Source organism: Mugil cephalus, chromosome 14 (assembly GCF_022458985.1).
Source record: "Mugil cephalus isolate CIBA_MC_2020 chromosome 14, CIBA_Mcephalus_1.1, whole genome shotgun sequence".
Lineage (NCBI taxonomy): Eukaryota > Metazoa > Chordata > Actinopteri > Mugiliformes > Mugilidae > Mugil > Mugil cephalus.
Window position 1 is genome coordinate 13,966,624 of NC_061783.1, and position 14,589 is coordinate 13,981,212.

Sequence of the window (14,589 nt, forward strand, 5' to 3'; positions counted from 1 at the left end):
AAGTCGCAGTAGACCACAGGAGCTAAAAAAAAAAAAAACAACCTCCAATTTTCTCAAACAGCACCAAAAACAGGTTCACAAATTGCTGGAATTACACTGCCACTAGAGAAATACGCAGGTTTAAAAGTCCAAGACTGAGTTAAATGAGTGAGTGTGGGGCGAGGTTACGGTCCAAAAACCCTTTTAACAGACAGATACTGATATATTGTATTTGAGCGCCTTGAACCCGGCTCCTCTACGCTTCCATCCCTCCCGTGATCCCTCTTACTGAGTGCAAATGGTTTGAGAGCGCTGCGCCGTCAGGATGCAAAGACATGAACTGTGCCACACTCCGGTGGGTCTAGATGCTCTGGACATCTCCGTCTTTCACACGCGACCCCTAACTATCCGTCTCTCCATCTGATAGGGTTCACATTAAAGTCTGTATATCCAACGGAGGTTAAAATGGTTACCGGAGCAGAAGGGCATGGGTGCACTCCACAACCCATTGAGCTGACAAGTCCGGGATGATTCTCCTTTCAGCTGTCTTCCGCCCAGACAGGAGTATCGAACCGTTGAACCAAATGTAAACTTATCTCCGCTCAGCACACCGTTAGGGGGAGAGCCGGGATGACCGCAATTTACAACTGGAGATCCGGGGAGAGAAATGAGAGAAAGATAGACAGCTCATTTTGATGCAACACGGGTTTGAGACAGGAGTGGCACCAGAAACAAGACACAGAATCAGAGTGAAATAAGTGTAGGAAAATGAGAGGCAAAACACACAGACGTAATCTTTTTATATCTAGCGTGTGTCTATGTTAATTCAAGATGGAAATATACCAACCTATACACTCAGGCAGAGGTTTGTCCCATTGTCCGGTCGGTTGACAGGTCAGTACAGGTGATCCAAACAGGTAATACCCGGGGTTACAATCATAGAAAACCACCGTGCCAAAGGTAAAGTTGCCGTGCTCTATTTTACTCTGCCGGATAGAGTTGGCCGGGATGCCGGGATCGGAGCAATTGACCACTATAAACAGAGAGACACAGAGACGGACACACACAAATAGAGAGACACAAACGTATGTGTTATTTGGCATGAACCAGAGAGAGTCGTTTCTCTTCCCTCGCTTCCCAGTTCCAGGTTTTTTTATGCGCTGGGAATCATGCACAATAGGGAGTAATAAGAAGGATGTGGTGGAAGAGGAAGAAAGAAACCATCGGGGCGAATGCAGAGGAGATGTTAAGCGGTGATAAGGTGAGGCAGGTTCGCTGGTACCGGATCCAGAGCCCAAGCCGTGTTATGGCTTGTGATCAGCGTGCTGCGTTTTTAATTTTATTCTCAGTTCCCTGGCACTTCATTCCGCAAACTGGGCAGGACGCCGGTAGCTTGTGTACCAACTCGTGTGAGTGAAGCTATTCTTGTTGGTGTTATTTGAACAATCTGAGCTTGAGATTTAAGTGGTCCTGAAAAACAAGGTTTCGTTCTTGGGTTTGGAGCCATGTAGAGGATCAAACACTTACAATAAAGTATTTTTTTTAAATAGAAATTTAACTTCTCCGTTGAGGTGAATGTTTGTTTTAGGGTTGTGTCAGATGTGTTTAAGGCGAACAAAGTCGGAGGCAGAATGGATGTGGAAAGAAAACGGAGGGGGTGAACAGGGAGGAGGAAAAAGGAAAGAAAACAAGGCGTATGTTGAGGTGGTACCAAAGGCCAGGGAGAAATAAGGTTTAGGGGTGAATACACTTAACTTTTTTCCCCACCTTTACACGTTGGGGGCGGGTGGCTCCACTGGCGGTTGGCCTGGCACTGAGCACGTGGGGGCCCCTCCATTTCATAACCCAGGTTACAAACAAAGCTGACCACGTCGTGCAGGTTGAAGCCGTTTCCCACCGTGCGACCGTATATGGGGCTTCCTGGGTGGCCGCAGCTGATCGCTGAGGGGGAAAATGGGAAGAATCACGGTTACGCGCACCTCCATGCAAATTCTCACATTTATTATACCCACACACGAGATAAAGCATAAAGCATTACACATTTTTAATTCATTTAATGATTAGACAGCAACCAGCAACACACAGCGACCTACATTTACCTGTTTGCGCCGAGCAAACTCAACTCAAGCCATTTGAAAACAACATGGACCCGAACAAAGGAGAGTGATTAAAACCATTGTCGATGCAAAGTGGATGGATAACAAGTTAGACCAATCTCAACCATGGATGAGGCGACAATTGTGTACGGGCCAGGTCAACACCTTGTGCTGTTTTGTCACGTTTTGTGTGTCTGCGTCAGGCTGCATCCTGCTGGGGATGTCTGCTGCCATCAGGGAGTGTCACTGCTATGGGGTGGAGGTTGTAATGACTTTTTCAGTGAATTGGTCATTTCAAAAAATGCCACGCACAATGTTTTTTGGGGGCATGCCTGTCGTCATGTGCAGCTCCGCCGTTCCAGCTCCGGATGCATCGTAGCAGCAGTTTGACCACTGATGTGATTAAGATGCAGCTCTATCCTCTAAATGCTTTTCATAACCCACTGCCTCTTTTCCTCATTAAATTACAGAAAGCCAATCATGTACGATCTATTTAGTGATTTTAATATGAAAGCCACAAAAAAACTATGGCACAGATGATCATCCTAAACTATAAAACCACAGTGAGTACAGATATCTGTGCCATTCCTGCAGTAATTCATACATATTTATGAGAATGTCAGAGAATATATTACTAGTAATCCCATTTAGGGTTATTATTCAGGAAATATAAGGTTCTGATATCTACTGTGTTAGCAACGATTGTTCTGTTTTTGCCATCGCGCGTCGTAATAATTCGTCTTCTTGACCTCATTCACTTTGGCCTCTTAGGGTTTGCATGATGTTTGTGTAAACCAGCCAGTTCAACCCTTTCTCATCTGCCCCTTCAAACTCTATGCACATACGTATGCGAGAGGGTTTATTTTTAACAGAAAACCAGCGAGCGGTGAACAACGGAAAAAGAAACCAGCCGAAAGTGAAGAGGGCAGAACGGAGACGACGGAGACGAGCGAGAAAAGCGCAGAGAGGTAGGCGCAAAATGAACTTGATCAGTGAGAATCAGAAGTTTGTTTGCATGGCTCAGATACAAATTCATCTGACACCGTTAGCATGCCCTGCAGCCCCGCGCGCGAACACACAGGCGCACGCACGGATCGCAGTCTCATCATCATTCTGTGTTTGTGTCTCTAAACAAGAGCCTCTCATCTCCATAATTACAGTATAATTTGGCTGTAAAATGATTTCCCTCAATAACTCCTGCATGAATAACCTCAATAAAAACAGCACAGCACAGAAACTCTCCCGGATATGTAGCCCTGATACGCGCATTGTACAAACCACATATATACACAAAAGTCTACGGGGGAGTGGTCCCTATTTTCCTGAGTCCACACTTCTTTTTGGATTTGAAACAAAAAGCCTCATCTAGTCTGGAAATAGTAGCCGCCGTGACACCGCCTCCATCTCTTAAACACGGTGCTAATTTAGTGAACAAATAGGCTGTCTCTTCTGGGAAAAAGGGAGCCTGTAATTGGCTTCATCATCATCGCCACCTCAACGGCGCCCCGTGTGCCGCCTAAAAACATTCATGACGCGCACAGCAAGTGACCAATTTTAGAAGATTTTCACAGAGGCCTGCACACGTCAGATCCTTCTGCTTTATCTCCTAACTCAGCTATTTATCTCATTCAGATCGCGCCGGCTGTTGTGGCCCTCCGGCCCTTTATATAAGGCGTGAATCTGGACATCCTCAGTAATATTGCGTGGCAAAGGGACAGTTCTCAAACACAAACCACGCGTTGACTTTTATTAAATAATTTGTCTTTTGTAACTTTTGGTGCATTTTTGGCTTTTTTTTTCCCTTTCTAATCGGGCGGAAATCTCAAACTGTTTTCAGCACTGAGTATTCTGCAGCGGTGGCTACATTTACGTGCAAAAAATATTCTCGTCTTTATTCCCAAAAAGACACCACACAAACCCTAAAGGGGAGTTTCCAGTTAAATTTCTGTGAAATTGTTATTCTGGTTTTTACTGAACCACAACAAAGGTATGGCTACAGGCGATTCTTTCATAATCTGCTCGATCAGATCATATCCAAGGCTGCTCTCATTATTTAGCTACTACACTTTGACTGAGTGTACCTCATCTGGGACATTTGTTATCAACAGAAACCAGGTTAAAATTGTAACCCCCACTACTGCACTGCGTAACGAAGACATCTATCTAACAGATATATGTTAAAACGTATTTGTGTGTGTTAGTGCAGGGTGCCCACACGTCTCTACGTTTCCCTCAACGTGCAGGAAGTATTAAAGTGCGTGTTCCTTACATATACAGATGGGCAGCTGTCCGGACCACTGGTTGTCTTGGAGACAGATGCGAACAGACGAGCCTATTAGTCGGAAGCCGGGCAGACACTGATACACGACCGTATCCCGGTAACCGAAGTTCTCCCCGATCACCTGGCCGTTCACGATGCCCTCTGGGATTCCGCAGTGACCAGCTGAAAGAGACACATGTGGTTCAGAGTGTGGACAAAAGGAACATCTCTGACAGCGTAAACAAACTGACTGCGTGACCTTCAGCGACCATCTCCAACTCCGCGCCGCTAATAAAACATCTTTTGCCCTTATATCGCAGGGCATGTTCTCCATCCTTGTCCTGCAGATATGCCGCTTGGCTTTACTTCCCAGCCTTATTGTACCCATTAGATCGGTTCATTGGGTTATTCTTGCAGGAGAGCATTTGGCTTAAGCACTTGAGACCAGTTTCATTGTGTGTATAAGAGCAAACACACACTATGAATCATCAAAGTGGAAAAACAACAAGCAGCCGCACAACCACAAAACAGAAGACTTTCTGTCACAAATTGGATCAATTACGATGAAGGCTCAGGTGGTCAGCAGCCACTAGAACACTTTCACAGCTGCGTTCCTGTTCTTTACGACACCTTCAATTTTCCAATGAAGACTTCAGAAGAATCAGAGCTTGGCAAACAGGGTCTGGGGGGGGATAGGGCGGAGAGTGTCTTTAACTCACCGATCAGATTCGTTCGCAGAGGCCTGACTGATGCACAGCTCTAACGCAAGACACTTTAATCACAAAGCCAAACGGGAATGCGTATTTCTGTTCTCAGACTTTTTTGGATTGAGTATTGATTTCATTCTTTACAGTAGATAAAACCCGCACTGCGGCCCCCCCACCCCCCCACCACCACCTCGGGTGTCGGGAGACGCTGGCGGTTTAAAGGCAGGCGGTGAAGTGGAAGGGAACCAGAAAAGGTTGCCTCGTGTTAACTTTGTCATTTCACTTTGCGTTTGAGGTGCTGATTACTGGAGCTAAAGGGCATCAGTCAAGAGGGTCGCACATTTAACTGTTGTATGTGCCGCGTGCCGCTGTGAGTCAAAGGAGGGGAATCAGTCAGAGCCTGCAAGCTTTCACACCACACTAACACACCTGGAGATTAATTCAGTATAAATGTACCGATCTTTGATTGCTAATTTTGGATTTTTAATTAGCTTTAACAACTGACTGTGGCTTCAAAAATAACTGTACATTTTAAAGCCAGTTTTTGTTTTGAAGGAAAACTCATCGGAAGAAAATGCTGTTTATAGCGCTCTGTTTTTTTTTTTTTTTTAGGACTCTGTTTATTTATAACGGCATCGGGCCTCCTCATCAGCTCAGGTTAAGTTTAATTGAACTTCTCCTTTATAAACTGCCTCTCACATCCCCCCCTCGTCCTGTGAAGTATTCCGGGAAGCGCTGTCTCTACTGAGCCTTCGCGGGGGAGTGACAGCGCCGTGTCATAACATCTGTTACCTCTGGCTGGCAAGCCGACAGAAGAAAGTTCCCGCTTCGCTCCGGTTCGTACGAAAAAGGGAAATGAATTTGGCGAGGCGCGCAGCAGCAGCAGCAGCAGAAGTTTGCCGGTGAGAGTTTTGCTCGCGAGGTGGACGAGGTCAGGGGGAAGCAGCTGTGCAGCCAGAGACGAGGTGAGGGGCACACTTCTACCTTTGATACCTGTCCTCATTAGACTGACTTAAAATACCACATCTCTCCGGCTCTTGCTGTAATGGGCGCAGTGTCAGCGTGCATGTGTGCGGTTGCTAGTGTTAACCTCAAACTGAAAGCCTGACATTGCACACGCACGTGTCTAGATACCGTGCTGTATGTATCTCATGTTCGTGCGGGCACATACCTAAACACCGCGTTTCTGTTCCGCTCCAGAGCCCCGATGACAGGCACTCTCTGACGGCTGAGCCCACCAGCATGAAGCCGGCGTCGCAGGTAAAGATGGCCGTGGCGCCGAATGTTGTCTGAGTACCAATCTTCTTCCCGTTGGGTGGAGACGGCAGCTCGCCGCAGGAGATAACTGAAAACACACACGGTCAAACGCGGGGCCCATCAAAAAGCAGTCGTGCGCCAGTTTAGCGCCAGGTTAACGTGCGTGGCCGCGAGAGCTCATTGGTTTCGGTGATAAACGCTACCGGTCCCGTCAAGCTGTTTAATTCTGGTGGCATTTCTTTCTTTCCTCTTTTTTTTCTCCCTCCCTCACACACCAAAAAACCCAGAAAATGAAAGTAAATGTCACAAATTTCCTAAAATGTCAAGGCATCAAAACAGGAGAAACAACAGACGACGGTTTTAAAAAGTCAAGTGTGGATTGGAGAACAATGTAAAGCAATTATTAAACTTAATTAAATTAAAACTGAACATTAAACACACCTCTGACTTGTAACGTTCAGCCGTGTTTGCAGTGCAAGCGGTGTTTTGGTTCTGTATTAGCTCGTCTGTCCAGCTGCCAATGCCCTAAAGCTCCCTAATAGATAAGCCATAAGCTATTGTGTAAAATAAAAAAACAATACACTCTTTTATGGGCCAGAATTTGTCTAGGATTAGTTGCCAGGGGAAAAGAGAAGAATCCGGGAAGACTGTTAGAAACCCATTAAGGCCCTATTTTTTTTTTTTTTTTTATTAAATGCACACAAGAGTAAATTATTTATACTGTTACGTACAGAAATGTACAGTATGTGTAGACTAAATGCACCAAGGTTAATTGGTTCATTAACATCTGACCACACAAAAAAGTGTCTTAATTGGGGCAAAGGCCTAGATCATAGGTCTTCAACAGGCCCCTAGGGGTCAGTGGAGGTACTGCAGGAGGGTTTCCCCCGCAAATTTAAATTTCTTTAAATACACATCAAAATGAATCCAACATATTTTAATAAAGGGATAAATGGAGGCAGCACAGTTTCACACAGAGTGCCACACTAGGCTGTTTCGTATAGAACACATATAGTAGGTAGAGGGTCCCTAGATGCAGGGTTCTTGGCCTGAAAAATGTTGAGGACCTCTGGCCTAGATGTAGTTTGTGACGATTACCGATCTTCAAAATCGCAGCTACTCACCCTGGCAGTGTGGTCTCTCGTTCCTCCAGCTCCACACCCCGTTGGGTAGGCACTGGATGTGGGCAGGGCCTAATCTGAAGTACCCCGGATCGCAGGTGAACACTATGCGAGTTCTGTACTCGTAGTGTGAGCCGTTGACGATCCTCCAGCGGCCGTGCTCCAGAGAAAATGACCCGATGCTGGGACACACCACCACTATAGAGACAGAGGAAATTTTACTGTGGATTTACTTTTTAGTCATATAAATGGCATATAGTTGTGCCATCGTATCTGGCATTTGTATTTTTGATATTTTCCACGGCTGCCCACTAACCAGAACATCTCGGTATCTTGTTGTGGTTGCTCCACGTCCCGTCAGGCTGACAGATGGCTGACGTCAGTTCTTTACTGGAGAGTCTGTACCCGTCGTTACAAAAATAGGAAACTCTCGTTCCCACGGAGTAGTCAGCTGTTAAAACGCCGCCGTTTATGGGAGCCTTGGGTGCCCCGCATGAGACAGCTAAGGGAGGACAGATCCACACCGGTTAAGATGTAAACAGACACACACAGACGCTTTAATGCACAGTTACGTCTGACAGGTAGGCAGGTTTCATGAGCACTCGAAAAATGTTCCCGGGGATTCAAAGACACTGAATGCACTGTATGCTGATAAACAAGCCACCGGATCTCCTTTACTGGCGCGATCGAAACTAAAATTATACAATCAAGGGACGCCCGATCTCTAGTTCGAACCAATTCACACGAAAATGCATCCGTCTTGCAGAGCTCGCTCCATCGCGGCTCTAAATAGGCTGCGTCGAAAAGTGTGATTCTACACAGCTTCCTCAATCTGCTACACATGCATCATTTAACTTTCTATTAATAGTAACCGGGAGCTGCCTACCTACAGTCTGATACGCCAGATTAGGCAACAAAAAGTAACAACAAAAAACGCTGCATATGCTGAAAAATAAATACGGAAGGAAAGGTTTGCAGGTTTTTACAGCAGGGATTTAGGTGGCTCGAAGAATCTAAACTGTATTTCAAATAATTGTGGTGAATGACCATATGACGGCGCTGCAATATCTAGATTAATCGTATTAAGATACAAGTTGGCATATACTGATATTGTTCAAGATTTTTTTTTTTTTTTACTGAGTTACTTTGAAAAGGAACCAAAAGGATGAACTACTTTGAGCTGTTTGATGACACACTTCCCTCTTCTCAAGGAGGTAAGATAAGATAAAAGGGGATAATCCTTTATTTATCCCACAGTGGGGAAATTTGCAGTGTTGCAGCAGCACACAGTCCAAAGGACACTGTACGCAAGAGATAAAAAAAAAAAAAAAAAAAAGTAAATCACCAAATAACTCCAAAAAATATTGGGGGAGCAGACTTGGTTGTACAGCCTGACAGCAGCAGTGGGGAGGATGTGCTGTAACGCTCCTTCACACAGCGCCGAGCTGCCCGGTGCTGTTACAGCACCACGGAGGGGGTGGAACCGGTTTTCCATCAAGGCTGACAGCTTCGCTATCATCCCCCCGTCACCCGCCTCCTCCACGGGCTCGAGAGCCGGCCTTCTTAACCAGCCTCCGCTCGTCTGCCGCTGAGATGCAGCTGCTCCAGCAGACCACTCCGCGGAGGATAACTGATGTGACCGCAGAGTCATAAATTGACCTCAGGAGAGCTCCCTGCACTCTGAAGGACCTACGTGTCCTCAGCAGGCAGAGTCTGCTCCGGCCTTTCTTACGAGTTGCGCTGGCACGGCCAGTCCAGTCCATCAGTCACAGACTCATGTGGAGAGTGATCGAAACATACTTGTCATGACTTCTTGGTTAAAAGTTTGTCAAAATTCTGTAATATTAAATCTACATTTGCTGGTATTTGCGTCACTGCCTGCATTAGCTAGCTAGTTTATGTTACTGATCTGAACTATTTTCACTCACCATTAAGTTTGAAGTTGTTTGTAGATAACGCAGCCAGAGTGGGAGATTTATATAGAATATTTGCGCACGATCTAATCTAAATATGATCAGACAACTTCATACAAAACTTTACAAATGAACTTTCTAGAAGTTATATGATAGTTCAAATAATATGTTTATAAGAAATGGAAATTTAACAGTGGAAATGGAAATAAAAAAAACTTCCCAGTGGCCTTTAACTTTACACGCACTCCACACGGGGACGAACAAACGCACCTTGGCACGCGGGCACAGGGGAGTCCCAGGCGTGGTAGCCGAGCGGCGTGCGGCGGCAGGTCGCCGAGGCGTTGCCTATGAGGCGGTAACCGCGGTCGCAGGCCCAGCGCACCACGCTGTTGACGTGGCCGCCGCTCTGGGAGGAGATGGAGCCGTGGAGCGGGGAGTCTGGGGTGGAGCAGTAGAGGGCTGCAGGAGGAAGAAGGACGTTAGAGGAGCAGAGATTTTAAACGGCTTCGCACGCGGAGGTTTCTTTTCTGCTGCCGCCGAGTCGGAGCATGCTTCATTACAAACAGCACTTTAGTTTTCTACAACCATATTAGAAATATCATTTCATCCAGACCAAGACCTGACACGATGGATTATAGTCTTACCAGCAAGGTTTTTTGTGTAACTGACACTTCCATCTGGTGCGATGAAATAGCAGGGATGCTATCAGTTTCATTAAATTGTACTAACATGAGCCCCAACTTATTTATGACACAAAAAAGATGCATAAGAAATTGGACTAATGGGACCTGGTGTCAAGTGTGTTCATAAAATCTTTTTTTTTTTTACTGACAGCAATTTTGTCTTAGATTGTGGTATTTAAAGAGGCCCAGGAGAAGGATTAGGATGTCACTCAGAAGCATATCTCAGAACAAATAGACGGAAAGTTCAGAGTAGAAATATTAACGGCCGCATTCATAATAATAATTATGGCTTTCAGAGATATCTAAAAGGAGAAGTGTTTTTCAGCCAATTAGGATCCATCTGACGAGGCCATATAAATGCCAAATAAGAACATAAAACATCTCTCCTGGCACAGTTTTTTATCATTAAACAATCAATGAGATGAGTTACAGGAGTTGTCAGACATTACGGGATGCACAGCCCACAACCACATCAATGGATATATGTGAATTTAATAATTTTTATTTATTTATTTATTATTTTTTTTTACAGTAAGACTCATAAATCCTTTGCTCCAGACAAAATTGGCATCTGCAGGAGGGAAACTTGCTTCAACGGCCAACAACCTGCCAACATGTTAAGCACTACGTGTCTGAGTTTGTTGGTGGATTAGTTAGAATAATGTGCCTCTCTATATAGGGAAGAAGATAAAGGCATTTATATATCTATACATACACATAATAAGTAACCAGTGTTGTCATAGTGAAAGTCTCATTCATAGCATATTAAAAATACCCAGGCCAAGTCCGGGAAGATGCTGTTGTAACTCTCCAAACTGGGAAAAAAGGACGTTCTTAACTGACCCTATTTATTAGTAATGAGTCTGTTTTATGCTGTAAGTCCCTGTAGTGCGTTACTGGCCCAGCATCTGTGTGAATGCATGTAATCTTGAATCAGCGCCAGCGAGGTTTTGTACAGTTTTGTACAGTGATTTCTAATCAGCATCTCTCTCTGACACCATCTTTTAATTTCTAAAAGTAATAAACATTTAATTGGCAAATAGGCAAAGCAGGCAGTTGACAATATCTCATCAGGTCCAATCTAGGTTGTTTCCCCTGTAGTGATTTTAAGATTGATGGCATTAAAGCGCAGATTTTAATCATACAAGAGCTTTTTATAATGACAAAAAAAAAAAAAGAAAAAGACTGCTTGTTATAATGACATGGTTATAATTAGAAAATGTTATTTCAACACATGCATTAAATTTTCTCTTCATAATTAAAAGACCCTGCACATTATGTTTCCTCACAGGAGGAAGTGCGCTGACATGCACTGGCCTCATTTTGCAAGTTAAAAAAAAAATCATTCTTCAAGTTGAACCCTGGTATTAGTAGGCTCCCAACATATGTTTAACACTTCTCGCGGATGCTCACATTAATCACAGCAACCGAAGAAGGTTAGTGAATGAGAGCATCCTGGGAGGCTCTTCTAATTTTATTTTTTTTTTCTCTCTCATCGTGTAATTCATCATACGAAGCAGCGGCGTTTTAAAGGTTAAAGAAGCGGCCTCCTGACTTGAAGGTATGGAGTGAATGGGAGAGGCAAACAGGTAAAATGGTCTCCTTCCCTTTAGCTGTCAGATATGCCCTTGAATAAAGCACTCAAGCCTCATTACACAACGGTCTAAAAGGTATACTCAGCAGACCCAGGTGCAAGACCGTCTAAATGCAAAGCTGTAAAACAACATCTGTGCTCATCAAGCTTCCTTTTAGATAGATGAAACTTTAAAACAAGCGCATATTGCAATTTAGCAAACTGCTTTAGGAGACAGACAGAAGTTTGACGCATGCGCAGTCGGAGATGTGACACGAGCTTCCCACTTGCGATCAGATCACCCAGGATGCCGAGTGTGTGAATAGGGCTTTAAACTTTACACTCTGACACAACTTAGAGGTTGAAACGGCTCCTCCGACTGCACCTCCTTCTGTCTGCCTCTGTCTACCTTACTCTCATGCATTATATTATAAAGTAGTAGTAAAATAAAGTTGGGATACATACTTTGGTACTCACCAACATAGCGAATTTTGAAGCCTTTCTTGTTCGTGCCATGGTCTGAAGACCAGCGGACCAGGAACTGGTGACCGGAGGTCGTGATGTTAAAGGGGGTCGGCAGGTCGCCGCTCAGCGTCGCCAGAGTCGGACTGTTGGCTGTCGGGCCTGGGAGGGAACATGACAAAGCGAAAGAGGTGGGAGGGAGAGGAAAGAGAGGGATAGCGGGTGAATAACACGCCGAGTGCACGGTGACATGTGGCGAATACTTCAATTTCACTAAAAGGCTTTCTGTCTTTTACCGTCGAAAATCTCCAACACATCAAACTCTTTCTCAGTGTGGAAATTTTCAAGGGTTATGGTGACATTGTATCCTTTCTCTACTGTAACGCTCCAGGAGCACATCTGGAGGTTTGGGTAGCTTTCCGGCCAGCCGGGGCTCAGGATGACGCCCGACGAGTCGTAACGCACGTCATGCGCGGGGCACTGGACTGGAGAGGGGGAGAGAAAGGCAGCGGTTATTTTAAGTGACGGGAAACGTTGTCAAGATCTGGACCCAGTTCAAGACACGCACCCTGGCACGTTGGAGGCGGCGCGTCCATTTGTAGTCTCTCTCCTAAGCGACAGGTTAGAATCTCACTGCCGACCAATGAAAATCCAGGCTGGCATCTGTACCTGATGATGTCACCTGGAAATCAGCAAAATGGGCATGAATAACGGAACAACAGCAGGAAGAGGCAAAAACACACTTACACAGGAGAACCCCTGTCGAGCAGGAGGCTTTTTATACGACCTCGTGTGTGTTCACAATACCGAAGCAATTCACTGAAATGTGTCCCAGGCCAACTCTAAATGTGGTCTTGAGATCGATAAAGTAGTAAATACTGTACATCAGCTCTGGCTATACAGTGAAATGAAAACGTGCACGTCAATGCACCAGTAATAATTATCGAGCATATTATATAACTGTTATTCAATAGCATGAACATTAGTTTTTCACAGTTCTTTTTTATTTATTTTGCTTACTTTTTAAAGTTTTGTTAATAGAATAGTTAATAGACACTTTTACGTTAATATCTTACGTGCGTAAAAATTTTGGTTGGTTAGACATTTTATATATATATATATATATATATACACACACACATACATTAAAAAAAAAACATTCCCCACAATTTTACATTGCTTTAAATACACATTAATATGGATCCAACATATTTTACTAACAGGATAAATGGAGGCAGAAGACATTATCTTTCAGTCACCACTTCACATATTACACACTGACTCATACTGTCAGATTCCCAGCAACTGTCGACGAAACCCCAGATGCACAGAGAAGCTAAAACTGCAGCTGCTAACATTAAGTATGTTTATGTCAGGTATGTTTATGTTTATGCCAGTTGCCACCCTATTGTTGCACATGTTTGAAATAAAAAAAAAATAGCTTAATATTGCAAACAGTATTATAAGTTATAAGTTCTATATTAAAATAATGCAAAATGATAATCATAATGGATATTTATAAAGAGCACTAGTTGGAGTTTAATATACAACACATATAGTAGTAGGTCTCTAATTAATCTCCCCATCAGTTTGGGGGTCCTTGACCTGAAAAAAACAAAACAAAACGTTGAAGCCTCCTGAACTATACATTATATAATAACTATAATAACGTAGAGCATATCCCGGCTGCTGATTTTTCTTGGCACCCAGAAGTTTCAAGTTTCCATTTTGCATCCTTCAATCACGCTGACACATTTGGAGGGACGACAGGCAGACTGACAACTCACCTATCTCCAGCTCACCGTCCTCCATCAGTATGTCAGCATTGGGCACTTCTGGTGGAGGCTGGCAAACCCTTAATTGGTAGGCTATTAGAACAGACAGAGGAGAGGAGAGGAGAGGACAGGGAGAGGGAGAGGAGAGGAGAGAAGAGGAGAGGAGAGGAGAGGAGAGGAGAGGAGAGGAGAGGGAGAGGAGAAGATATATAAAAATATAAAAAATGTGCAAGAAAGAAAAACGCGGAGAATCGATGAGCTTGAGGAGAAAAGTTTAACATTCATCAGACGTCGCAGACTGCACAAAGAGGTGCGGTGTGACATCTGCTATTTGGATTTGAATTATTTAATCTGAGATGCCTGTATCAGTTTAACCTCACTTTCTTAAGTTGGGATGGTCAGCTTGGCAAAGCATGGAATCAAAAACAGACGAGCTACACAGATACGTGATAAAAAGGAACTGAGTTCACAGCTGCTGAGCTGAAGGGTGTAATCAATATTACTGCATGACTGTAGATCACTCACTAACACACAGAGAGAGAGTGTGTGTGTGTGTGTGTGTGTGTGTGTGTGTGTGTGTGTGTGTGTGCGCGTGAGAGAGAAAGAAACAGGGAGAGAGCAGGGGGAGGACTAGAGGGGAGATAGGGAGAGAGAGGAGCGCTGAGGGCTATAAGTCAGGATGAAATTGAGTATGAAAATGAGACCTGCCAATAGTATCTGCCGCTCTCATGCATACCAAAGCCCTGTGGTCTGCGTGTGTGCC

At 44.4% G+C, this 14,589-nt stretch overlaps 1 protein-coding gene across 6 annotated transcripts in view; it reads right to left on the reverse strand.

Moving 5' to 3' along the window:
* Positions 1 to 14,589, reverse strand: part of csmd3b (CUB and Sushi multiple domains 3b) — a 316,533-nt gene that overhangs the window by 23,630 nt on the left and 278,314 nt on the right. For 3 of the 6 annotated variants that reach the window (XM_047604800.1, XM_047604795.1, XM_047604796.1), the window contains exons 48-59: positions 13,839 to 13,919; positions 12,620 to 12,733; positions 12,348 to 12,536; positions 12,055 to 12,213; positions 9,604 to 9,792; positions 7,737 to 7,922; positions 7,424 to 7,618; positions 6,214 to 6,387; positions 4,345 to 4,518; positions 1,735 to 1,920; positions 827 to 1,012; positions 453 to 626 (exon numbers count right to left, since the gene is read on the reverse strand). In XM_047604800.1, coding sequence (XP_047460756.1) covers positions 453 to 626; positions 827 to 1,012; positions 1,735 to 1,920; positions 4,345 to 4,518; positions 6,214 to 6,387; positions 7,424 to 7,618; positions 7,737 to 7,922; positions 9,604 to 9,792; positions 12,055 to 12,213; positions 12,348 to 12,536; positions 12,620 to 12,733; positions 13,839 to 13,919 — 2,007 coding nt within the window. The remainder of the gene's footprint in view (positions 1 to 452; positions 627 to 826; positions 1,013 to 1,734; positions 1,921 to 4,344; positions 4,519 to 6,213; positions 6,388 to 7,423; positions 7,619 to 7,736; positions 7,923 to 9,603; positions 9,793 to 12,054; positions 12,214 to 12,347; positions 12,537 to 12,619; positions 12,734 to 13,838; positions 13,920 to 14,589) is intronic. The other 3 variants (XM_047604799.1, XM_047604798.1, XM_047604797.1) reach the window with 3 other exon arrangements.